Source organism: Hippopotamus amphibius, chromosome 15 (genome assembly GCF_030028045.1).
Source record: "Hippopotamus amphibius kiboko isolate mHipAmp2 chromosome 15, mHipAmp2.hap2, whole genome shotgun sequence".
Lineage (NCBI taxonomy): Eukaryota > Metazoa > Chordata > Mammalia > Artiodactyla > Hippopotamidae > Hippopotamus > Hippopotamus amphibius.
Window position 1 is genome coordinate 61,539,900 of NC_080200.1, and position 26,594 is coordinate 61,566,493.

The 26,594-nt window shown below is 49.1% G+C and overlaps 1 protein-coding gene and 1 non-coding gene across 2 annotated transcripts in view; one reads left to right on the top strand and one right to left on the bottom strand.

Annotated features, from left to right (window-relative positions):
• DAP (death associated protein) overlaps positions 1 to 20,089 on the top strand; it is a 67,978-nt gene extending 47,889 nt beyond the window's left edge. Inside the window, exons 3-4 of the mRNA XM_057708530.1 lie at positions 16,594 to 16,636; positions 18,150 to 20,089. Of these exons, the coding sequence (XP_057564513.1) occupies positions 16,594 to 16,636; positions 18,150 to 18,263 (157 nt within the window). The 3' untranslated portion in view covers positions 18,264 to 20,089. The remainder of the gene's footprint in view (positions 1 to 16,593; positions 16,637 to 18,149) is intronic.
• TRNAW-CCA (transfer RNA tryptophan (anticodon CCA)) lies at positions 2,214 to 2,286 on the bottom strand. Its single transcript has one exon. It is a non-coding gene; the product is annotated as a tRNA-Trp (tRNA).
• Positions 20,090 to 26,594: the final 6,505 nt, after the last annotated feature.

A 26,594-nucleotide genomic window follows, 5' to 3' on the forward strand; every position in this document is an offset into this window, starting at 1 on the left:
CACCACAAGTGACAAGGTGCCCAAGCGTCTGCGAGCCAGGTTCACAGCCTTGTCCACAGTCAGCAGTGGAGCGGGCCAGGCTTGTCCATCCAGTGACCCAACAGCACATGGCTGTAGTTTACTGGCCGTGGGGAGGAAAAGGAGGAGGGTGGAAAAACGGATTCCCTAGACTTGGGTCTCCCAATAAATCGTTGTGGTTTCTCTTCCATCCTTGGAGGTAGGACACTTTCCAAGTGGATCAGCTGCTTTCAACTGTGTTAGTCTGGGCACAACTCAAACTGCCTTTAATCAGCATCCCAGGGTGCGTCAGTGCTGACGGTATTCTGCCCCAAAGCGTTCCCTATTCAAATGCATTTAGGAAACATGGGTTAAATGAAATTAATGCGGTTTCCTTATGACATCTCAGGGCCCTCATGCTCTGGGGGCATTTGAATCTCCGAGAGAAGGAGACAGGCAGCAGCGTTTCCAAAAATTACTTGACCAAGGTTACTCAAATCACGTTGCAGGACTAGAGTTGGTTGGAATGTATTTGGGGCCACAGTCTGAGGACCCAGGTTCTTATCTGGGTTCCACTTCCTCTCAGACCAGTGACCACAGGCAACATGGCCCCCTCTGTCACTAGGCGGCTTCCTCATCTGTATAAAAGGAAGCCGAGCTCTGTGTGTGCCGCCCGCCCTGCACACCTCACAGTGAGAGGTCTGGAACATGGGCGAGCAGGCTCTGAGATCAGCTGCAGAAGTGAGACAGGGTTATTAGTACAAGTTCTCTGAACCCAGAAATGGCAGAGGCAGGCTGCCAATTTAGGAGGAATTCCCTGGTTACAGTTGTTTTATTCTGCCTTGGCAAAGGTTTTGCTTAAATGCGTGAATCAAATGTTTCTCTCTATAGATAAAGGTGCAGAGCTGACCGCGGCTTCTCTGTGTAATCCCAGACTAATGCCTGTGATTCTTTTTACCCCTTGACAGCTATACTGTCTTGGTTATTCCAAATCCATTTCTCTTGCTTGGTGGTAGAGGAAGCCTCGTAGGAGGTAGTGAGCAGAAAGTGCCCCGTGTCCCCAGAGCAAGCAAAATGCACAGTCCGGAGGACTAAGAAAACTGCAAAGGTTTTCATATTTTCGCACTAAAACTCATACGGTGGCAGAAACTGAACTGATGTGCGGCTATTTATAGTTCTTATCTATCCTACTTAGTGTAATCGCCATGCATTTTGCTGTAAAAAATATTAATGATTTTGACTATGGGGTGCTGCCCGGACCGCCTTGGGAATATTCATTATACGTGATTTATGCAATGTGATGCCTTTATACTATTTGCAAAAAATCTGAATTCTGAAACGTGTCTGGCTCCAAGGGTTTTGGGTATGACAAGATCAGGGACCATAATGGAAACTCTGAGGCACAAAGACACACATGGAAATGAATGTCACCCAAGTTAGCTGGGGGGGGTTGGAGGAGCAGGCTGCCCTGTTATTGGGTTCAGGTGAGAGGCTGCCGACCCACCCTTGTGGATGTTGTTCACTGTCATGAACCTGGCAAGGAGAAGCCACATCAGGGCTTTGGAAGCCCCTCCCCGGCTCCTTCCTTCTTTCCTGCCTCCTCCTTAAAGCTACAGACACCAGCGCGCACCCTGGGCTGGGTGGCAGGGAGACACATCACATACCGCAGGGCCCTCCCTGCTCTCTGCTCCACCGGGGTGCCTTGGGAGGCCAGCCAAGGAGAAGGCTCCCTCGTACCCCCACACCTGGGCCGACGGGTAGAGAAGCAGTCAGCTTGCACCCCAGGTGCTAGCGACCGCCAAAAGCCAGCAGTACTTTATAAGCCCCGAAATCTTATTGTACCAGTCCATTTTGAATTATCAAATTAACACTGCATATTTATAGCAATTTCTTAATAGTGTAATGATTTACTCAGGCCTTATGGATCCTCTGGTGTATTTCTTTTAGATGTTAGAGCAAAGAGTCCTTTTAGAGCTACTTTACTGGGCGAGTCCCTGCTGATGCTTCCAGAATTCTACAATAGAATCCCACACAACTGTTCCTGACACACATACTTAAGAATCCAGTTGAAGAGGCAAAGGGAGCTTAAAAACGGTCCATGTTGAGGGTTAGAATAGCAGCTGCCCGTTTTTTGTTGTTGTTGTTTGGGTTTTTCTGTTTGTTTGTTTGTTTTATTTTTATTTTTTGGCCGCACTGCGTGGCATGTGGGATCTTAGTTCCCTGACCAGGGATCGAACCCGGGCCCCCTGCATTGGAAGCACGGAGTCTTAACCGCTGGACCACCAGGGAAATGCCCAGCTTGCCTGTTTTTATCTTCTCCAAGCTCCAGAGGAAATCCCTTGAACATTATGGTCACTCTTGCATTAAGTGAAGTCACATTTTATAAAAAAAAGACTCTGGTTTCTTTACAAGGTTGGCTGCCTTTGAGTTTGGGCCTTAGTTTGGTCACCTGCATTTTTTGAGATTTTTAGGGAAATATGGCAAAAGTCCTGCAAAGAAACCTAGCCCTTGTTGGCACCTACCAGGAATTGACATACAGAAAGCTGATAGATTTTTTTCTCCTGTTAAATTTAATTCAGACTCTCAAAAGTGGTCTCAATAAGGCACTCCCCATCTCTCTCCTCCATCTACCCCCAGCTAACTGTTCTTATCATCAAAGACTCAACTCATGGTTTCATCTGCAGTCCTGGTTTGACTTGAGATGATCTGAAGACATACCTCTTAGGGAGAGAGACTGTTCACTAGTCTACAAGATCATTCTGGCAAAAGCTGCAGGAAGAGCCTATTTGCTTGGGAATTCCAAGTTATGCTCCTATCACCAGCGGATCTGGCCCAGCCAGACTGGTAGGTAACAAAAACAAATCCACATTTTGAATTGCTCCTTTGCAAGCCTTTGAGGCTCTGGTGCAAGAGGCGTTTCCTGCATTCCTAAGACATGAGCCACAAACAGCTCCAGGGAGTCACCCTTGTTAATTCACTCCTTGCAACTACTACAGACCATGCCCGCGTTGCTCAGTTGGTGCTGACAGCCTACGCTGACAGCATGTGCGCACCAGGTAGTATGTCAGGTGCTGGGGACACAGTAAATTCAACTGTTGACCTTGACCTTGAAGGGGAGTTAGGCTTGCAAGAGCCTCCACTGTACTGTGATATGTGGGAAGTTCCTGTGGGAACACAGCTGGGCAAGGATCCGTTTGGGGAAAGCAATGGAAAGATAATGTGAGCCGCCGTCGAAGCTGGCTCAGGTTTTCAGGTCATACAGGCAGGAGTTCCAGCATTTTGAACACGCACGATGAAACTCCTAAAAGATCTGTGTAGAATTCTGTGTCTCGGCTTGGAGCGTGCAACGTGTTTAGACTAGTTTGTTCTTGGGAGTGAAAGGAGGCGCGATTAGTACTGACAGCATGACCAAGGCCTAAAGCCGGACTGTCCCAGGGAGCCAGGGACACGTGACCACCCCTCTTCCCTCTGCCGGTCAGGGAGGAGGCAGGAGGGGCTTGGCCGCTTTTATTTCTTCCAGAAAATGATAGGAAGACAAATACAATGCCATTTGCCCTTGCGATCGTTTTTGAAGGCCCTGATGCAGAAAATGTTTGTACTTATGTCACTGGTAATTGTTTTAGGATCTCACAGCCGTTACTGAACCATAAAGATGTTGCTTTTTTCTCTGTATTCAAATCAGCACCTTTTGGAGGTAAATGCGGAGGAAAAGCAACAAACGGCATCTTGAGCTTAAGGAGAACTCTTCTTCCACTGGGGTTCTCTCTAGGGGATAGAAATAACTTCTTTTAATACAGTGTTTCAAGTTAGTACTCCGATTCCACCCTCCCCTGCCTGCCTGAAAGGAGCAGGACAGGTGCCGGTGGATATTTACACGGGTCACTGCCCTCTGTTTCCTCTGGCTGGTCTCGGCCCTGCACCCACTTCCCCTCCAACTCCAGGTCCCACGCCTTTCCGGGTTGCCTCCTGGGAGTGCAACCTTTCTTTAGGGTCCTTCCCTCTGGTGTCCAAGGTGACAGCTCCACCACGGGATGTATCAACCCAGGCTGTGGACAGTGCAAAGCCAGGCACCTCATACCTTCTACTCCAGAACCCACGTGGCCCAGATTCCCTGGAAGAGTTCTGGTTTCAAATACTCTCTCCCACTGTCACACAAAGACTTCTGCTTGTCAGGCAGTGTGTCCTAGTTCGCAATAACAAAGTGCAAAACAACGGCTGGGTTCTCTCACCTGCGGCACGTGACCCAGAGAAACTCAGAGCAACCAGGGCCCTGGGTCCACTTGCTCGTAGATCAAGTCTGTCTTGAGTCCCATCCGCCTGGCGGAGTCCAGCGCCCAGTGCACTTAGGCTGTGCTGGTGATGCTGGGTCTCCAGTACCCGGCTCTGTGGCTGCACTGGCAGTTGCTCAGTGTTTATTCAACACACGGGCACAGACACAGGCGGTGGTGAAGAGACCCACGTTCGAGGACCCACCGTGCCCTGGGCACCCGTGCTGCCCCAGGACAGCGCCAGGTCGAGCTCTGCAGCCAGAACGTACTCTTCAACTAAAATGTCCTCCTCTCCCAACCCTGACAAAACTCCCCACCTGTGGGGCCGACAGGTGTTAAAAAGTGAAAAAGGCCCGCAGTCCTTCCTCTCCCCCAGCCTTAGTTTGCATCCTAAATCCTTTACCTTTGGGACAGGTGTCCTTGACTGAGGGAGTCCTCAGGCTCCCCTGAAATGTGGCCGTGCTGCTCTCACACTTTCCGTCACCCCCTCAGAACAGATGGGTCTTGGATGAGGATTTATTTGCCCAGCGGTGGTGGAAGGCTGTGGGGCGGGGGTGTGCTCATGGCTGCCATGGCAACATGACGATTACACAGTAGGGGTTCCCCTTTGATCTCTGAAACACTGAGTTTATATGTAGCCCTCACCCCCCAGAAGCTCATCGTGACTGGCCTGCTGCGAGCTCAGCCCAGGGTGTCTCACCCCAGCTGCCCTCTTTGTGGCTCTGGCCGTGGGACCGTCTCCCCAGGTGTGACTGGGCTTGGTAGGAAATTCCAGGTTACGGCTTGCACAGTTCTTCCCCCAAAGCCCCAGCGCGATTCATGCTGAGATCCCTGAGTGTTGCCGTGGGTTAGAGATCGGCACCGTCCTCCAGACACAACGATGTGCTTCTCTGCTCTAATTTTTACAAGTACGGTGACCATCATCCAGTCCTCCCTCAACACTGTAACGTGGGGATAAATGTGCTTCGGTTTACACGCTAACCTCACAACAGGTCTCTCCCGGAGTCACACCTTGTATGCAGCATGCCTGACGCATGGTGCTCCCCTGATCTTCCCCAGATTCCCGTGAACTCCGGGGGTAATTAGCTCTGCATCTCAGATGAGGAAGCTGAGGCTCAGGTGCCCCTAGCCATCAGTGAGAATGTTTTCTGTCTGCTGGCCCTTCTCTCCCAGTCCCATGCATCCACCTCACTTGTTAATAAGGGGCATGTTGAATCAGGGGTCCCCAACCCCCAGGCCTGTTAGGAACCAGGCTATACAGCAGGAGGTAAGCGGCGGGCCAGCGAGTGAAGCTTCATCTGCCACTCCCCATCACTCCCCATCATTTGCATTACTGCCTGAGCCATCCCCCCACCATCCATGGGAAAATTGTCTTCCACAAAACCGGTCCCCGGTGCCAAAAAGGTTGGGGACCGCTGGGTTGAATGCTTCATTGGTGGCAAAAGCATTGGATTGGCCAAAAAGTTCATTCGGGTTTTCCCGTAAGATGTTACAGAAAAACCCGAACGGAATTCTTTGAATCGGGCTGCCCCTGAGAAAAGCAAAGGGCCTTGAGGAAGGAGACACCCAAAGGGAACATTTGGAAGGGAGGGTGGTGATGAGAGCTTAGGGGCAGGGCCCAGGGCAGCACACCTGCCCCTGCCTTCATTCTCCTCTTGAAATCCTTATATGCCAAGTTCAGGGAGATGCTCTGGTTCCCACACAGGAGCAGCCCTGGTGAATTCACATCCCCATCGGAGGATGGGCCCGTGGAAGTTCTTCCTGTCAATGACAAGCTTGGTTTTCTTGTGGTTGTCATGGAGACTGGCCACATTGAAATAAGGAAAAGCCATTTCTGGAAAATCACAATGACCGTTTTCCAGATTAGCTTCTGGTAAACCTCACACATGTGCCCCATTGGCCTCCTGATAACACTTGAGAGGCCTCTAGGACCAGCTCTCTGAGGACTTTCCTCTTCACCTGGCCCCTAACCCAGAGCCCTGCCCAGTGGGTGTTAGTAGAGGAAGAAGAGGACAGTGATGAGAGGCAGGGGCAGGTCCTCCAGCTACTGCACAGGCAGGAAGCGGAAGGCGCGCACGGTGGTACGTAAGTGCTTCCTAATTCTGAGGCATGTTTGGTACTTAGTGTGTATATGTGTGTGTATATATATACACACACACACACACATATATATATAACATATCTCTCTTGTGTGAATAAAGAAATGAAACTGATAAATCAACAGATGAAACTGATGCATCAAAAATAGACCTTAGAGCCCCGAACAGTGATGTCCCAGGCAGTGACCTGGGCCGGTGAGGGAGTCAGTGCTTCCCAGCTATTCACTGTCAGGGAGGGGGAGTGAAGACTCTGATCCGCGCCCCGCGTGCACGCCCCAAAACGTAGTGACCTTGACACGGTCTGTCCAGCTGCGCTCCGTGCTATTAGAATATTCTCAAGCGCTGGCTCTAAACACGCGGGTGAGGGTAGGAACTGCTGGATTGAATGGAAGTCGTCCTAACTCACTAGCTGTTTTGTTTTTTTTTTAAGTAAGCAGAGTTGGTGGCAGGTTTAGTTTTCTGTGTAGTTGACTCTGCTCCTCTTTTTCTGTTAATTCTGGAAAAAGCATGAGGGCGTGGTGTGATCTGAAGAGGGTCCTCAGAGGCGGCGTTTTAATCAGGCAGCAGCTGACTTTGCAAAGCCGGAGACCACTGAGGACCGCGGCTTATCGCTGATCACGTGCACCCTGCTGCGCGGGGAGCGAGTGACGGCCACGCTCAGCTCCCCAAATCCCTCCGCGCCACGCAATCTTGGACGGTGGATTAGGGATGTAGTTACTGGTGAATCCAGCAACAGAGAAATCCAAAAGCTCTTGCCCATCACTCCATGTAGTTGATTTTACCCTGAGCTGTGTTTGGTCCTCCCGGGCCTTTTGCAAGAGGCAAAGCTGCCACGGCCAAGAGAGACCCAGCTGGCAGTCTCCTGAGAGCAAGTTAATCTGAGTCTCCTCTTTCTTTGCTAGGGTTTGGCAGAACTAGCCTAGTGAGAGCTGGTCCCCCGTAAAACCAGACCCCTGCACTGCCCAAGATGGGAGTAGACCTGGACCAGACGAGGGTTTGGGTGTCTGTATTTGATTTAATATAAGTGTGTACTTCTTTCTAATAGGAATTCTATTAGCAGTCGTCTTGTTGGGTTTTTTCTTTCGTGATCAGTTTCCTTTTTAAAGCCCTAATAGCTGTCCTCTAAAAAACCCTTGGTACTTTGAACCATGGACATCCTCCTCCCCCTAATCGTTCAGTTATAAAACATGACCTTGACCCTGAAGACAGGCAACGAGATCTGATTTCAAGCTACAGGCAATAAATACTATGGGTTTTAGCACCTGTCTAGTCAGCATCAGCTATTCACTGCTATTTCCCTATATTGGAATTCAGAAGAATGACACTAAAACAAATGTATTCAGAATCAAAGATGGGATGATTTTAAGTGTAAGTGCTACTTACTGAAATGATGTAACATTTAGAACATTTAATACATATGTATGATAGTTACACAGATTGTCTGATTGTTATACAAAGTGTTCGGTTATGCCAGGAGCACGTCCCTGTTGTAATGAGCTGATTTTGCCAGTGGAGGCAGGATTCTACTCTCTGCACAGTTTATCTACATTATTTTGTTTGAACTCCCAACTGTTCTATAAAGTAGGGATTGTTCCCATTTTACAGAAGGACACTGAGGCTCAAGGAGGCTACTCACCTGAAGTAAGATTTGAACCCGGAGCCACCTGTCTCCAAAGCCCAGTCCTCAAACACTCCATTACACAGCTTTGCTCTGTGCTGCCAAGTCCTCTTTGAATGCTGTAGAGACAGCGGCAGAATGCAGTGAATTTCCAAACCACACAGACACTCTGCTCACCCCAAGCTGTTGGGAGGCCTGGCCTGGTTTCTCTCATCAGATACGGTGACCACTGTATTGTGATGAATGCAGACACACATACTGGTCCAGAACAGCCCCCATGTATGAAATGGCAAGCTAATAATTAGCATCATGACTGCAGGTATCTTCTTTGCACCCAGCACAGGAGAGAGAATAACTAAGAACAGAGGGAAGATGGAGGACGGAAAGCCGTAGGTCACATGATGAGACAGTCCAGGGTGTACAGGGCACTGATGCGAAGCTTAGAGTAGCTTTCTGGAAATAGGTGTCTAGAAGGAAGGTGGGGCTTCCCAGGCCCTGGTAGGGTAGCAGCTGTCACTGTACCTTCTGAGTATGTGGGGGACACCTCATTTACATGTCGGCCATCCTCGCCTACACACTCAGTACTCGGGGTGGCAGCCTTCTTGAAATAAGCAGGTAGAGAGGTGTTGGCATCTGGATCAACAATCAGCCAAGCACCTGTGGGTGAAGTGTCATCTAAAAAGCAGTCTTTTTGGAATCCCAGAGAAGAGCATCCTCCCACCCAGAGACCAGACCCCACACCTCTAGGACAGACCCGGAGGCACAGGCTGGGTTGGGCTTTGTCTGAAAGTCACGGCATCCTGGGATCAGCAGGCCTGAGTCAGGGAGCTAGAGATGCCACAGCTGATGCTGAACCTAGGTCTTCTCGTTGAAACAGACATGCACACACGCGCTCAGACATTGTCCCCCAACAGAGCACCTTTGCTCACGCCCTTTAAAAAGATATTACAAACTCCACATGCCAAATCTTAGAAGGAATTGGGTTCCTGAGTATTTTCTCTAGATTTAGAATTTCATCTAAAGCCCTTGAGTTGTCTTTGATTTCCCTTTAGTGAGACTCCCTGGACTATGACCTGTCCCTTAGGGAGAAGGGGACGCACTTGTCCTAAGGTGCCAGTAGCCCCTGCCCACCTCAGACCCCTAGCTTGCTGTTACCCTGGGCCTGGCCGAGCTGGCCAAAGCTTTGCCGGCCCAAAAGCCACCAGCTAAGAGGACCAGCAGTGCCATCTTGTGGGAGTTCTCGAAGCTCCTGAAGTCAGGCGGAAGGAGGGAGACAACCTTGACTGTCACCCTTCGAAGAATGACAGGCGAAGAAATGTCTAGGTGCAGTCAAGTGAGACAGTCCCCTCTGGTCACCAGCCATGCTAATTATTATTTTGGTGTCCAGAAAATTAATAACCCAAATAAATGAACACCAAGCCAAAAAGATATTTCAAGAATTATAGTGGTTAAGAAGGATTTGTTTTCCTCCTATTAACTAGGAAATGTATTTAAAATCATCCCAGGGGGGACTTCCCTGCTGATCCAGTGGTTAAGACTCTCTGTTTCCACTGCCTGGGGTGCGGATTCAATCCCCGATTGGGGAACTAAGATCCCACATGCTGCGTGCACAGTGAGGCCAAAATAAAATAAAATAAAATCATCCCAGGTGGGAATATACTTTTCTGTAAACTCTGTGAAAACACAAAGCCACAGATAGTAAAGTCAGAATATAGCCACAGAATATGCTTCTAGATTGCCTCAAGGCTCTGTCCTTTCACGAGGAGGTTCGGGAAGGAGACAGCTCTTTCCAGGAACCCATCCTGCGGGCGGGGCCCAAACCAGCTCACCTCCGTCACTAAGAGAAGAGGGGCCTTAGGCCCCATTCGCCCTGTGCTGACAAGAGCAGATTAAACTGTGCCCCTTCCTTCCACTCACTGTGCTGTGGCCTCGTGTCCTTCCCATTACACACGCGTGTGCACATGTGTGCACACGGATCTCAGCCTAAACTCCACCTTCTCAGGCTCTGCCCTGACTCCCCCCTATGAAGTACCCACCCCCCACCCCGCACCCAGTGTGTTAGCTGCCTGTCAGAAAATGAAATCGAAACTCTGATGCAGCTTTCCGGGCTTGAGTGTTCATGAGAACACCGCTCCCTGACTCACCAGGAGGCTTTGACTTTTAGGGAGATTTTAAGGGGAAAATTCTTTTCTGAGCACTCGTGCTTTCTCACCACGAAGGGAGGGAACATCACATGGTGACTGCTCCCAGGTCCTGACGTAGCCCAGAAGGCTCCATGCTCCTGCCACCACTGCCAGCATGGCCCACTTCCTCCCATGCCTGCTTCCTGTGCTGTGACCAGGAGCTGTGGGTGGAGGAGGAGCTGGTGGTCTGGACGGAGCCTCTAGCCACAGGGCAACCGCCTTGCTGTGAGCTCAAGTGGCCTCATCACTTTCAAGCTTTCTTCCTGTCTTCAGTGGGCTGGGAAACGAACAACCAAGCCCTTTCCCATCATGTCAAAATAGGACTCAAATAGATTGAGGGCCCAGAGAGTTTGTCTTCAAGTCCGTGGTTTGGTGGCATCTGTTTTGTGTATCCCAGACCCTCTTTTTGCTTACTGGGAAGCTTTCAGTCCCAGATAAGCAGGGTTATTCTACATGGCTAGGGGATCTGAAGATGAAACAGAGCTGAACCAGTTGTGAATTAGCAGTGGCTGGGCATGTGGTCTCCTCACTCCACGCCTACCATCGCTGAGTGCTTGCAGTATGTTAAGGAGCATGTGTCCGTACAGTCACCTGGCAAGGGAGAGTCCACTGCCACCCATTTTACAGATGAGGAGACTGAGCCTCAGAAGGTCAAATGCCAGCCCACCAGCCAATCATTGGCAGAGCCAGGATGGTCTGACATCAGGGCCCACACTCAGCTGGTGTTCTTCTGCCACCTTTCCTCTGGGCCTCCTTCTTAGGCCGTGTTGACTGCATTTTGTTTGAAACCTTCAGGCTTTGTTCCTGAAGCTCGGGAGCTGATGTGTGGGTGACGGTGGGACTCATGACCCAACAAAGAGCACGGAGCTGAGAGCTCCAGACCTGCGTCCTCCAGGCTCTGTCTCTGGGGCCACTGACAAGGTTCAGCCTCTTCTAGCCGCCCATAAAATTGGGATGACACCTGCTGGAGAGAATCAGATGTGTTAATAATTTATGTGGACGCACTCTGTACCTAGTTAAGTACTATAGACATAAATGATAGTTTTCAGGGAAAAAAAAATCCATTATCAAGTCAGAAATTAAATGCTTAGGCAGATCTGAATGCCTTGTACTGCCTGGTTGAATAAGGGATGCTTTGATGGCATTTAGATTGCTTACTTTAAAAATCCACATCTCTAAATCATGTATAGAAGCCAGAACCTAAAAACAGAGGCTATTCCATGACCCAGTTCTCAGCCCTCAAATGAGGGCATCAGGCTAATGCCCTGGGCTGCCCTTGTTCCAAGTCTGGCTTGGAGTGCTTGTCTACTGTGCAACTGTCAGGCAAGTTACTGAACCTCTCTGATTTTACAGAATTCCCTCATCTGTAAAATGCAGATAATAGTTTCTACTTTGTAGGGTTGAAAGGTTAGATATCACAATTCTGTGTAAAGCTCAGTACCTGGCCCATGATAAGTGATCAGTAAATAGTAGCTGTTCCCATCTAAGATCATTCCCATCCTATAGGGAAAATAGAGAACAAACAACTCATTAAAAGCTATGCATCCCCTTCTTCTGCACAAACAATGCCTGCTGATATTTTCAGAGCGCATTTACGTGAAGAGGAGAAAGCATTTGCAGAGGATGACTTGGTGGACTTGCGTTGAACCCAGATCAAAACTGCTAACACGAAAATGCTTCTGTGAAATAGAACTCTCAGCAATGCCTTTGCTGCCATTTTGACGACTTGCAGTGGGATCGATGACGTGCCTGCGTCTTACTGATTCCTTGCGTGTGTGTGTGTGTGTGTGTGTGTGTGTGTGTGTGTGTGTGTCCCCATCCCAAAGCACTCCTGCATGGCAACTCAGTGACCCCAGTCCTTGTCAGGGTGCTTGGGAAGGCATAGGCTGACCGGACAAGTGGGCACTGACTCGTACCCACCCCCAACCACCCTGCTTTCAGAGAAGCCTAGTTTTCAATGAAGAAGGGGCCCTGGCCTGCAGTTTTCTGAGGGTGGAACCCCTTAGCCCTTAAAAGAATCTCTAAGGCCTTAAGCCCGGGGGGTTCCAGGAAAGAAGGGAAACGATTCCATGTAATGAGCTGGGGAAGTGGGCCATGGGCCAGTGCAGGGCAGCGGGTACGAGTCCCTCTGACCACGCTGCTTCTCGCTAGCCAGCCAGGAGAGATGGTCAGCATTTCTGGTCGTGTCCGGGCTCCGGAAACCACTTCCCCAGGCTGCACCGCTCTCTGTCACCCCCGAGAAGAGCAGCATCAGTGTCCCTGGACCAGGCACACGGGGACCTGCAGCAGCCTGGCAGCCGGAGCACATCTGCTGTGTCCACGGCGCTCCTGGGCCAAACTCTAGAAACTGCACCGGCATGGAGGCGGGGAGGGGGCCTGAGGTTGTGAAGAATTTGCAAGCACGCCTGTGAATCTGAAAAAGAGGCCTGGTAACTTTCCTCAAACCTGCAGGGGCTGTCCCACGGAGGAGGCCATGGACTTGGGTCGGGGCCACTGGGCGACGTACAGGAAGCCAGAGACCTTGTCACCATGAGGCCACCCCCAGGGCCACGAGCTCCTGGTCTGCAGAGGCGCGAAGGCCTGGGCTGGGGCCATGCTCCGCGTGGCAGGGAAGCTGGACGAGGCCAGCAGCAGGCCCCCGCCCAGCCCTGACTCTCGGGGCCGTGGATTCGCACCTCTCAGAGCTGCACAGAAAACGTCCACGTCACCCGGGGCCTGCGCTGACAGTGCAGGTGGTGAAGTCTTAGGACAGAAAAGGGAATGTCACCTCAATACGTTCTCTACGTGGTATTTTGGATATCAGTTAAAGAAAACATATTGAAATTGATTTCCATATTCACTGTTTTAGAGTTCAGTGGCGTTTTTAAGATATGAGCTCAGTTTTCTCAACCCTGGGGACGTTCATTTAAAGATGAGACCGTGAAAACTCAGTCCTTCAGGTGTCTGCTTTCCACAGGGTCACACATTCACTAAGCATTTCTGGCATTTTGTCCTACGTTCTGCCTTTTCTGAGAATGTCAATAAGGCATAAACCTTACTCACCAAGGAAATTTATAAAATCAAGAATAGGAAACTTTTGTTAAGTCCAGATGACCCTGTTAGGAATTTGATGTGGTCCTTGACGGGTGAATACTGGAAACCTAGGTGCACCAAACATTTGGTAGCTGCACAGGCCAGGTGTAGTGAAGCTGCAGTTTCCGCTAATGTATAGGACGGGTACCAGGGCTGTAATCCCCACTAATTCCATCAGATGTGCAGTTCCTTTAAGTGTAAATAAATATGGTTTTCAAAAACTGGAAAGGCCTGAGCATGTGAGGAGGGCAGCAATGATATTTTTCGGTTTCTCTGTTTCGTGAGAGAAAGAATGTTGCTTCTTCAAAACCACATCTGTCAGAATGATTTTCATCAGATTAAATAAATCCTCAAAGCCGCTATCACAGTTTATACAATCTTGGAAATGTAGGTTATGCTTCGCGTGGAACTCTAATGGAATTTAAAATACGTGTGTTTTTGCAAACACAGCTTCGAGAGCAGACTCTTTACCGGAGTTTGTGAATTTAAGCTACCTTATGTCAAGGAGTTTAGAAAGTGTTTTTGCTACAAAAGTGTAATAGACAATTGTTTACCAATTTGAGATGCTGTTAATTGTGGATGGAAAAGGTACTGAGTTCGGGGCCCTTTGACCAAGCCTGTTGAAAACCAGCACTGCTCACAGACTCTGCCGGAGAGCTGTGTGAAAACAGATACCGCCCTTAGGTGTGACGCGAGAGGCCAGCCTTCTGTCAACTTTTCACAGGCAGCTGCCAGATGTCCTGATGGTCGATTATGGCCTTTTCAGTTTTTTAGAGGAGAGAAGACATTGTGGGGGTGGGGTGGGGGTTTTATGTCATAAAGACCTGGAATGCTCAGTACAGATTGATATATATTATTCCCTGCCACAAGGAAGCTTATTCTTAAAATTAGTTGCTAAATTTAATCACAGTGAGATACCACTTCACACCCATTCGTATGGCTACTATCAAAAAAAAAGAAACCGAAAAAACAAAATGATAAGTGGTGAGGATGCGGAGAAATAGAACCCTTATGCATTGTAGGTGGGGATCTGAAATGCTGTGGAAAGCCTTTTGGTGGTTTCCTCTAAAATATTAGAATCCAGAACATGGTTCTTAAGCTTCAGATGTGAAACCCTTGGCCGTGAAATCCCTGGAGGCAGAGCCGGTGGGTGATTTGGACCCGTCGAGGCAGGATGTGCTTGGATTCCAAACAAATCCAAACGTACTACATCAGGGACTTACACTCGAGCCAAACTTACTCATCCGTGGCTGTCTATTGATCCCATAGCCAAGTCATATTTGTGATAAAAAAAAAAAAACCAACCCAGTTAACAACAAAAGCTAAATGAAACAAACCAACATCATGTAGGGACCATTTCTGTGCTGCTGAGTAAGACTTGAGGTTTCTTAGTCTCGTGGAGTCAGGGAAATTACTTGGGGGATTTTCTGGTGTTTTTGCTAAACTCTTTGGGATGCAGTGAACTTTCTGAAGAGTAGGACTTTTGCCTGCAGCAAAAGAAAGCTAAAACACGTTATTTCCTTCCAAGGACCCCCTGCAGCAGGGCAGAGCAGCAGAGCTGGTGGGAGGTGGGCTGAGCTGCTCAGAGATGCTCAGAGATGGATTCCCCTCTGTCTGCCCACAAGACTGGCCTTGAGGAAAACTGGCCACTTCCGGGAGCTGTCCGCATCGCCCTCTCCCCGCTGGCTGGCCTTGCACTCACCTACGGCTCCCAGGTCCCCTTCTGATTGAGGCATTTCAGAGGTGTGCACACCTGTGTACTACCTGGAACTGTGTTCTGGTGTTTTTAAACTGTGACACACGCAGTTATTTTTTTAAGGCAGAGAAGAGTCTATGATACCACAGGAGTGGTATCCTCAGATCCTAACTGCAGAAAGCAGACTACAAAACAAGGTGGCTCTTTTAGTAAGAAAAAAGGAAATTTAATACGAAAACAAGTGAGTCTGTCTATCCATAGAAAGGAAGGCTGGAAGGACATACCACGTGTTAACAGTGGTTATCTCGCGATGGTAGAACTACAAGTGATTTTAATGTGCTTGGCTTGTTGCTTTTCAACAGTGAACATGTACCGCTTTGGTCCCATATTCCATCCCCTAGGTATTGGTGACAGTGTGGGCCAGCCCAGTACCATGAGAGAGGCTAAGAAATGGCAAGAGCTTTACAAAGACCTTACTTTTTTTTTTTAATTTATATTGACTGTAGTTGATTTACAATGTTGTGTTAGTTTCTGCTGTACAGCAAAGTGAATCAGTTATACATGTATCCACTCTTTTAGCTTCTTTTCCCATATAGGCCATTACAGAGTATTGAGTAGAGTTCCCTGTGCTATACAGTAGGTCCATATTAGCTATCTATTTTATATACAGTAGTGTGTATATGTCAGTCGCAATCTCCCAATTTATCACCCTCCCTTTCCCCCTGGTAACCATAAGTTTGTTTTCTACATCTGTGACTCTATTTCAGTTTTGTACATAAGTTCATTTGTATCTCTTGTAGATTCCACATACAAGCAATATCATGTGATATTTATCTTTCTCTGTCTGACTTCACTCAGTATGACAATCCCCGAGTCCATCCATGTTGCTGCAAATGGCATTATTTTGTTCTTTTTTTATGGCTGAGTAATATTCCATTGTGTATATATCTGGAGAAAACCATAATTCAAAAAGACACAGGCACCCCACTGTTCACTGCAGCACTATTTACAATAGCCAGGGCATGGAAGCAACCTAAATGTCCATCAACAGAGGAATGGATAAAGAAGATGTGGTACATACATACAAAGGACCAAACGTTTTTAATACTTGGGGTCCCACAGGGGCCAGGACCTTTGTATGGGCTCTAGGATCTCACTCATTAGAAGCTTTCGGAAGCTGTGGAGTCTGCAAGGACTCTGGAAGGGGAGCCCCTCAGCCCACAGGATGGGAAGCTCCGTGGTTGGAGCTCTGTGGTCATCCAGCGTGATCCTACCCCTTCCCTGTTTCAGGGAGCACCCAGGTGCATAATCTCTTGAGACCAAAACTACTGGGCTTGCCCACAGTTACAGTTTAAAGATGAACCAAAAACGAAAAACCAAGAGAAAGGGCTTCTCGGCAACGCACCCGCTGCCTGCTACAATTGCTCTCCTCTCTCTGCCGGAGCTCAGCCTGCGGGGGAGAAGGGCCCACAAGTGTCCTGAACGCAGCGTCCAGTGGGTCCATGTGATGAAATAACAGGAAGAGGTGTGCCTCCCCCTCCCACTCCCCAGGGTCCTTGTTTGTCTCCGGGCCCTGATACCAGTCTCTGCATTCCCGTCGCCTGCCTGTTGCTCTTTTGTGAGTCGTGATGGTCAATGTCTTCTCCTTCTTGTCTTCCAGTCCACCCAAACCGACTGTGTTCATCTCCGGTGTTATCGCCCGGGTAAGAGCCCCTTCATCAAATCGGGTCCTCAGCACACCATCTGCCGATTCCTCCTGTCGTTACTCAGCCCCTCTTGTCCACCCAGGGTCCGGGGGTCTCTGAATTGCCCCTCATCCGTGGAGCGTGCTTCTGTGGTCGGGGGCTGGTGGGCAGTGACCACACGGAGCCTGCAGCACGAGCTGGCACTACCTTCTTCTCCCCCATCCTCACCCATCTCCTTTCTCTTTAGACTCAACCAGGGTCGGCAAACGATCCACGGGCCAAAGGGTTTATGGATGATCTGTGATCTGAGACTATTTTTACGTTTTTAAATGGTTGAAGATTTAGAAATAAGAATTATGTGGCCTGATATGTGAAAGTTACATGAAATTCAAATTTCCGTGTCCGTGAATAAAGATTTCGTGGTACACAGCCACGCCGTTCACGGCTGTATCATCGATGGTCCTTTCATGCCACGCTGGCAGAGTGCAGAGAGTATGACCTGAGAAGCCTAAAATAGTTACTGTGAGGCCCATTACAGAAAATAGGTGCTGACCTCTGAACTAAACTGATGGCTTTTCGTTTTTAGCTTTAGTTTTTAGCTCTTTGCCTTTCAAGAGCCCCGTCTTCTGGTGAGACCTGATGTTTTTTGTAAGCACAGACCTCCCCACCCCCACCGCCTGCCCCATGCCAGCAAGCCCCCATCTAGGGGACGGCTCACTAAGTCCATCCATAGCTCTGTGGCTCACAGCCCATTCTATCCCTTAGCATGTGATGTGTAAAGAAAATGCCACAGGCAGGGACAGCTCAGCACAGCCATCCAGGGACCCTGGGACAGACGGATGGCACATCTACGACATGTGAGGAAATTAAAAGCCCACACAAATCTGAGGTCACCCCACGGCTCAGCCAAGAGCTCACCATGGCTCCATCCTGCCCAGGGTGGGTCAAGCCCCAGCCCCTGCCACACATGCACAAGAAGGAAATTCCTCCTTGAAAAAAACAGCCGGGTACCTTCTCTGAGACTCAGGGGGGTGAGTCTGGCTATCTGCCAGCTTCCAGCCTCGCCCCGTGTGTTTCCTTCTCAACCAGTGCTCCAGGCACAACTCATAGCTGAGACAGCAAATCTGAATGTAAGACCTCGGATTTGGTTCTGTCTTATCCCCTAATTCAAAAGATCACAAGAACTGTTCTTGCAGAAGAAAGCCACCTGACACCCAACTTAGTTCTGAGTGAGTCGTATGGTATCTGATCCCATGGCGTGGGGGCAGAGACAGCAAGCTTTCTCACCTTCTGGAAGGTACATGGGCCTCGGTGCCCCCTTAAGTTCCCCAGAGAGCTTCAGGACCCCCAACAGTCCCAGGAGACTGGCTTCTACCTGCCAACAGGTTCCCCACTCCATCACCCACCCATGGTACCCACCCACCCACCCACCCCCACAGGGAAGCTGGAAGATGCTGGGTTGGGGTCTTGCTCAGGTACTCACTCAGCTGTTCATGGTTAATAAGCCAGGGCTTTCCATGTCTCCCCACAGGGCGACAAAGACTTCCCCCCGGCGGCCGCCCAGGTGGCCCACCAGAAGCCCCACGCCTCCATAGACAAGCATCCTTCCCCGAGGACCCAGCACATCCAGCAGCCTCGCAAGTGACCGGCGAGGACGCAGCACCCACAGCAGCCGGCCTCGGTTCCCCGACACATGGCATTTCTCCAGCAAAGAGAACTGGCATTTTCTTCAAAACACTGCTCCATGGGGAAATCTAAGACAAAGCAAAGCGCCCCTTCCTTTGCCTTCAAATTCCATATCTAAAGCTAGAATCAGACCCCAAACCCTGTTTCCAGGGAGTCCTGGCTGGTATCATTTGAGGATCACTGTGGCACTGCAAGTGCCATTAGCAGAACTTGCCAAGACCTGAGTGAAATGGAGTTGTTCAGAGTTTAGCTTCAGTTCCCGTTCATCAATTACTCTGCCAGTGGTCTTAAAAAAAAAAGTGCACACGCATTTGGGAGGATTAGATTAAGGTCAGGGCAAAGTTCAATCATTTCATTCTTTTTAGTAATAGGAAAATAAAGTCTTAACACCTAGCGGGGAGAGAAGGAGATGAAGGTGTTAATTACAGAAAAACTGAGCAGGGAAGACTTTTGAAACAGGCAACAGCATCACCGAATTCCCCTCCCTTGTGTGACGAGGAGTCACAGCACAGGGTGACACCAAGCATTCCTAGGAAAGCCAGAGAAAAGCTTACAGCTTTGAAATGGCAGTTTTATTCCAGGAGTCATCTTGCTGAAAAATTTGCCCAAAGGGAATACTTCCAGAATGAGATTTCTCCGTGTGGGTCCGAAGTCTTGCACAGCCCCACCATCCAGACAGGCTCACCAAGAAATGAAGGCAAGCCTTCATTTTTTTCAGTAATCACCCCTAGAGCTGCCCTTGAGCTCTGGGAGTGATCACTGACCAGGTGAAGGAATAGACACACAGCGAATTCTGAAACACTAGAGCAAAAGCATTGACCGCGTGGAAAGATCAGGTGAAAACCTGCCCTTTGTCTCCCTAGGGAAAAGTGGAACCACCACATGCCATTTGAGCTAGAAAAGCCTGTTTGTCCACCAGTGGACGTGTGAGGAAGTCCCTCTGCCCAAGGTCACATTTGCCTGGGCCCATGTTCACTTGGGCATCTCAGATTATCCTATGCTTTCTGCCCAGGTTTCCTGCCCAGAGCCGCCCTAGTCTGCTCACTGGCTCACAGCTGTTGGGTGCCCTGCTTTTCTGAAAAGCCGATGGGCTTGTTTACTCAGAGGTTCAAATCTGGAGGAGATGCTTTGGGAGAGGCTGTGGCCCCACGGTCCCTCTTGCCAGCATGGTGTTTGCTGCGGCTCGGGAGTGGGGGGAGCAGACACATCACAGCCTTTCTGATGGCCTCTCCAACGCCACATCCTTGACTGGTGAAGGTGACACAGACCTAGCAGACCCAGCTCTCGCCCTTTCCTGAGGGAAAAGCCAGCCCCGTTTCACACTCTAAAGGCAACATTCAGTTTCCCATGTCATTGACTTGCGGAGGACGGGGTTTCACACTCAAGGCACCGTGTAGTCACCTCTCGTATTTCATAATCCCTGAGATGTTGCTGTAAACTGAGGCTGGCTTTTGGAGTTGCAGACTGGGTGGACAGCCTCCTCCCAGCCACCTCCTGGAGCCGGCATCTTCGAAGGATGCTGAGAGCAGGCAGCGCTAGGTCAGTCTGTGGACCAACGCGCCCTCCGCTGCAGAAATGAAGACACATCCTTGATACTTTCTAATGTTGCAGCCAGGAGCCGCCGTGCTGTTCCCCAAGGTGCATTTTTCTTGTCCTTTTAGCTGTCTGGCATGCATCTGTGAGCTGTAGGTCACTGAAAGCAAAAAGTTCTCATGAATGAGTTTATCGATGGTTAACCTCAAGAATAATAATGATTACAATAAAGCTCCTGCATTTCTTCTCATAGTTTTTTCGTACATCTCAGAGATTTTTCCTTTTCATTTTACTACGGTTGCCAGATGGTTTCAGTAGAAACATGAACATGTGAGAATGAGGTGCATTTTCATAAATCGTTTCCCAGACACAAAGCTGAACTACTGGACACCAGGCACCTCGAGTATAATCGTCTACTTTAAAATGTCATAAAATGGAAAAGCTTAATATAGTTGATTAAAACGTATTCCTTGGGCCAAGCAGCTGGCCCTGTGCTAGGAAGGTCCTTTGGGAACAGACTTAGAAGGAGTGATTAGTAGTAAGCCCGGGGTGGCTGTGAGCAGCTTTTGATAAATAAGACATTCACCTAATTTATCCAAAGGTATCCTGGGAACTTTATGAGCAGGATGAGAAAATAATCAGAATTATTAAAGCTCGAGATCTGGAATCAGACTACAGATTTGAGCTGGGAGGGACCCTGGGGTGTTTTCACCTGATGAGGACCTGAGGGGCAGCCTGGCAGCCCTGAGCCTGGGGAAGGCAGGTGCGGCCAGAGTCTGCACCTCCCAACAACGCTGGCCTCTCTTTAGCCCTTAGGGTCACCTCTGGACGCTGCTACTTATTGTCACGCATCCAATCTCCCTAACGATTATAACTTGAGGATGGAATGAGGGTCTTAGGCATTTAGTGTCCCTGGGTAAAGAGTCATTCTCGGCACATAAATGTGAATAGAAATGCCAAACACCAACCATGGAGCAGAATCCCGCCCCCCTCAGGGCTTCCCACGTTGTTACTAACGTTATTGTCACCTGTGTTAGTTTCCCATCACCACACCTCAGGGCTCTGGATTCTAGAAGTTTGCAGTCAAGGTGTGGGCAGGGCCACCTTCCCCCGGAAGGCTCCAGCGCTGGTCATTCTCGGTGTCTTCCGCCTCTGGCAGCTGCTGGCAATGCCTGGTGATCATCGACTGGTTGCAGAATAAACCCAATCTCTGCTTCTGCTGTCATGTGGACGTCTTCTCGTGTATCTGTGTCCAAATTTCCCTCTCCTTCCAAGGACAACAGCTCTTGGACCAGTGCCCGCCCTGATCCAGCGTGACCTCATCTTAACAAATCAGATCCACAAGGCCCCTATTTCCAAATAAGGTCGTATTCACAGACACGGGATTAGGACCTGAAACATCGTCTGTGGGGGGACGCTATTCAACTCATGACATCAACCGTATACTGAAAAGCCATAAACCTCGCTCCCAGCTCACACCATTCGACTAGCTGTTCATTTGGTCAATTGCTTTTCTGAATAAGCTTTACTATGAGAACGCTTCACCCACCACAGATTTTCTTACAGTGTTGCCACAAGCAGTCAAAGCCTGTGTGCAGGGTTAGGAGGAGGAGAGCAGAGCAGAGATGCCAAGGGATGGGAGCCCCCAGGCTTCGGGGGGCCACCTACCCCCCGGTTTCAGTAGCTCCTGAGTGCAGCTCTCAACTGCACGTGTCCCCAGGTCAGACGCATGGTGTTCCTACAGCCTACATCTTGTCTTCCGTAAGAGCGCTCCACGGGCGGTGGTCGTCCCATTTTACAGATGGGAAGACTGAAGCTCAGTGCCCAGGGTCAAAAGTCACTGTTAGCCAATATTTGTCCAGGGAAGATATGCAAATCGCCAATAAACACCTGAAAGGTGCCCAATAACATGAGTCACAGAGAGATGCAAATTGAAATCACGAGACACTACGTCACACCCACAAAGTGGATCAAAAATCCAAATAATAACAAGTGCTGCTGAAGATATGGAGAAATCAGAACCCTCGTATAGTGCCTCACACAGGGAATGTAAAACGGTGCAGCCCTTGGGAAAAGTCTGGCAGTTCTTCAAACAATTAAACATAGAGTTACCATGTGAGCCAGAATATCTGTTCCTAGGTATGTACCCGAAAGAAATGAAAACATATGTCTACACAAAAGCTTGTACACACATCTTTAGGGCAGCATTATATATAACAGCCAAAATGTAGACACAACCCAAATAGGTCCATCAACTGAGGAATGAATAATCAAACTATTATATGTATACACACACACACACACACACACAAACAAATGGAATATTATTCCACTGTAAAATAGTATTCCATTATTTGGCCATACAAAGGAATGCAGTACTGATATACAGTACAATACAAGTGAACCTTGAAAACATTACGCTCAGTGAAAGAAGCCAGGCACAAAAGACCACATGTTATATGATTCCGTTTATACGAAATGTCTGGAATGGGGAAATATGTGGAGACATCGGCTTCTCAGAGCTGGTGGGCAGCAAGGAGGATACAGGGGGTGAGAACTGAAGGAAAGGGGGTTTCTTTTTCTGGTGATGGAAATGTTCTAAAATCAACTAAGAGGATGCTTGCGTGTGTCTGTGAATACACTAGACCTATGGAATCGTACACCTCCTTATGGGAGCCACAAGGAAGGCACCGGCCAGAGCAGACACACCAGTAACTGTAAAGTGATGAAGAGGGGCTTGAAGGAAGGACATGGGGTGGTGGGCTTTGCACTGGGGCAGGCTCACATCTGACTGGTTCACACCTGGCCCCTGCTGGCATGAGGAGTTCCTCAATTAGCATCTCTGGACCTCAGTTCTGTACCTAACTGGGCCATTATGTACGCAGAGTTTTGTAAGGATGAAAAGAAAATTGTGGACATTAACCTCCTGGCTAATATGGAAACCAGTATCAGTAGAACGGGGCTTCCATGGACAACATACTGGACAGTGCAGAGATTGTGGGTTAGCAGGGAAAGAAGATTCCAGAAGGGCATGGTTGGGTCAGTGCCAATCTAGACAGTGTGCAGGAACAGCAACAAGGAAGCAGAGAGGAGGCCAGAGGCCGGTTAGTGATCAGAGGAGCAGGGACGGGCATCCTGAGGACCAAAGGACCCTCTGGGGACCTGTGTGACCCAGAGGTCATCAAGGCTGGCTTGTGCCCCGGTGCCTGCATGGTGTGCCCCCCGTCTCTGTTTGGGGTCATGTCATCCCAGTATGAAGCTCAGCCCTTGAATGGTTTCAGCAAGAAATCCCCTCATAGCTTACAAGTGTTACTGGACCGAGCCCCGTCTTGAGAGGTTATGGAGAGGAGCACATCATCTTCCTGTGCCACCACCTCCCCCGGCCGCCGCCCCTGGAACCAGAGCCCCCTGCCCAGCCGGGGTCACCGGAGAAGCAGACACCCCCCTCCAAGCCCCCGCTGGGCCACACAGGAGGCCCACTGCTGCCCTGGCCGGACCTGAGGAGACCAGCTTCCCTCTTGGTACATGCCCTCCTGGGGGTGCGGGTGAGAAGCCCTGGGACATTTCCTCCCAGGTCCAGAGAGAAAGAACTTATGCTGGTCCTCAGGTCCACACCTGTGGCATCGATGCCTGCCTGCTTCAGAGGACATCTCAGCTGCATCCTCAAACCAGAGTCAGCCCCTGATGGAGCTGCACGGGCCAGCAGCTCAGCCCAGGAGCAAGCGTACACCCTCCGGGTGCACGTCCCACCTCCGCACTCGGTACCTGTGGGACCTGGGCAGCCAGGGTTTCTTCTCTGGGCACAGCTTCATCACCAGCAAGAGGAACCCTCCAGAACCTTCCTGACGGGACGGCGTGAGCACTCAGGCGATGTTAATTTATCATCATTATTGTGATGGCTGTTAATTTATGATGCAGGACCAGAGACACCATGAGATTCCGCCCAATTAAAGCAAATGCCGGGAGGAGGCTGAGGACCAGGTGCAAGGGAAACTGGGCCCTGAGATGAGTGTTTTGCACACACTAATAGGTTACTCTGACTCAAGTTTGCACCAGCCCACGCCAAGCTGGAACGATCCTGCTTCCGGACATGGTCCAGGCTCTTCCACAAGCCTGTGTGGACGCAGTGAGCCCATGTGTGCTTGGGAGCAAGGCTACAGGTGTGACATGCACGTGTGATGTGGAGGGACCGCCTGACCCCGATGGGCACCAGGCTCAGGCACCCTGAGAAAGGGCAGGGCTGAGGGGAAGGCCTGGGGGTGGGGGGGAGGGAGATACTGCCAGACCCAGGGGGTTTCAATTAATGGATTCTTTTTAAAACATCTGCCTCCTGCCTCGGCGGCCTGCGGGGTTCTTCTGTGGTCCTGCAGCTTTTTCTAACTTCACAGCTGCCGTGCTGGTTAAATGCTTCCCTCTACAAACCCCAAAGTAAACTTTTCTTCCCCAAGACTTGGCATCCTGCTGCCTCTGCAGTATAAAAACAAAAACAAAAAACCAAGCATTTCGTAACCCTCCCAGGAGGCGTCTACAGCCATATGCTCCTGAAGAATGGAGAGCTGAGGGGGTGGTGGTGGTTAACTAGGAAGTGTGGAGTGCTTGAAATATGCTCAATAGTTGCATTAGCTGGGGTTCTCCAGAGCAACAGAGCCAGCAGGAGACAGGTGAAATGGATAGACAATGGATAGATAGATGATAGATTAGATAGATAGATAATAGATAGATGATAGATAGATAGATAGATAGATAGATAGATAGATGATAGATAGACGATAGATGTAATAGATATAAAGAAATAGGTAGATGAAGGTAGATGTATAGATAGGTATATGGATATATAGATATAATAGATACAAAGAAGCAGATAGATGATATAGATAGAGATATAAAGAAATAGGTAGATGATAAGTTAGATTGATGGATGGAGGGATAGACAGATGATAGATAGATGATAGATAAAGAGATTTAAGGAATAGGCTCTTTTGATTATGGAGGCTCAGGAGTCCACACTCTCCAGGGTGGCCCAGCAGGCTGGAGATCCAGAGAAGAGCCAATGCAGTTCAAGTCCAAAGGCATCCTGCTGGCAGAATTCTCTCTTCTCTGGGGAAGACAGTCTTGTGTTCTACTCAAGCCTTCAACTGCTTGGACGAGGCTCACCCACATTATGGAAGGTAATCTGCTTCACTCAGAGGCCACTGATTTAAATGTGAATCCCAACCAAAAACACCCTCACAGAAACATCCAGAATAACATTTGACCAAATATCTAGGCATCGCAGCCCAGCCGAGTTAACGCATAGATGAACCATCACAAGAGTTCACTGTAGCTCATTTTTCTTGGAGTCCTCAGAGCATCCTGGATGTGTTTGTACTTTGGCCTCATGGAAGCACCTGCACATCTTTGCTACAACGTCTTACATTTAACTTGCTCTTCCAAACGGACATTCTAAAATTCAATTAAGGGCATTCATGACAAGAGAAAATAATTTTTCCCTCATCCACCCATTTAATCCTAAATATTATTAGAAATCCATCTGCCATGCTTTCAAAAAAAAAAATCCAATTTGTCAACTGGAAAAGCCCCAGCATGATCTGATATAATGAACTGATAAAATCTGGAAGATTTGGGACCTTACCCAGAAGCCCTGAATGAGCTTTTTGATTACATTTCAGCTTTGTAATTCTGTGCTGCCGAGGGTCACCTAAAAGAGAGAGTTCAACATTTTATAGCGCAAGGGCTCAGCTTCTGTGCAAATTAACCAAAAACCCGTTTGTGTCATTCTTTAGATAGAGATGTATTGAAGGCACGCAGTGTGCGTGGAGGATTAGTGAGGATCTCCATTATCTCGAGGGCAGTGGTTTTCATCGAGGTTGGGGAGGGGGGCAATGTAAGCCCCAGAGAACACTGGGTGATGTCTGAAGACACCGCTGGTTGTCACAACTGGGGATTAGAGAGAAGGGGGGTTGCTAGCAGGTAGCATCTAGTGAGTAGAGGCCGGAGATGCTCTTAAAAATCCTAGAGGGACTTTCCTGGTGGCGCAGTGGTTAAGAATCTGCCTGCCAGTGCAAGGGACATGGGTTGGGGCCCTGGTCCAGGAAGATCCCACATGCAACAGAGCAACTAAGCCCCATGCGCCACAACGACTGAGCCTGCACTCTAGAGTTCGCGAGTCACAACAACTGAAGCCCATGCGCCTAGAACCTTTGCTCTGCAACAAGAGAAGCCACAGCAATGAGAAGTGTGCACACAGCAATGAAGACCCAATGCAGCCAAAAAGTAATTAATTAATTAAAACATAAAAAATAAGTAAATAAAAATCCTAGAATGTGCAGGATAGCCTCCACAACAAAGAAATATCCAGACCAAAATGTCATCAGTACCGACGTTAAGAAACTCTATTGGTCCTGTTCTTGTAGTATTTCAATTAAACAATTAAAGGCAAATTCTCTTCTTCCTGTAATCTTGAAAAAATTTTTACATATGTGTCAGTGATAAGGGTACATTTCGTGGAAGCAGCTAAAAAGTAGCTCAAGCTTGTGTATGCTTTTCAGTCCCTGGAGCAGAAAATAACAAATTGCTATCGTGCAGATTCACTCCTGGATGCAATGGAAAATTCTAGATAAAGCAAGCCTTTTCCTTCAGGGAGCGCGTGCAACGGCTCTGCAGTGTAATGGTTGTTTTCTCAGACACTGATACAAAGAAGAGCGGAGATGTGTCCCTGGGTGGCTTCCTGGCACATTCACCCAGCACAGGCAGACAA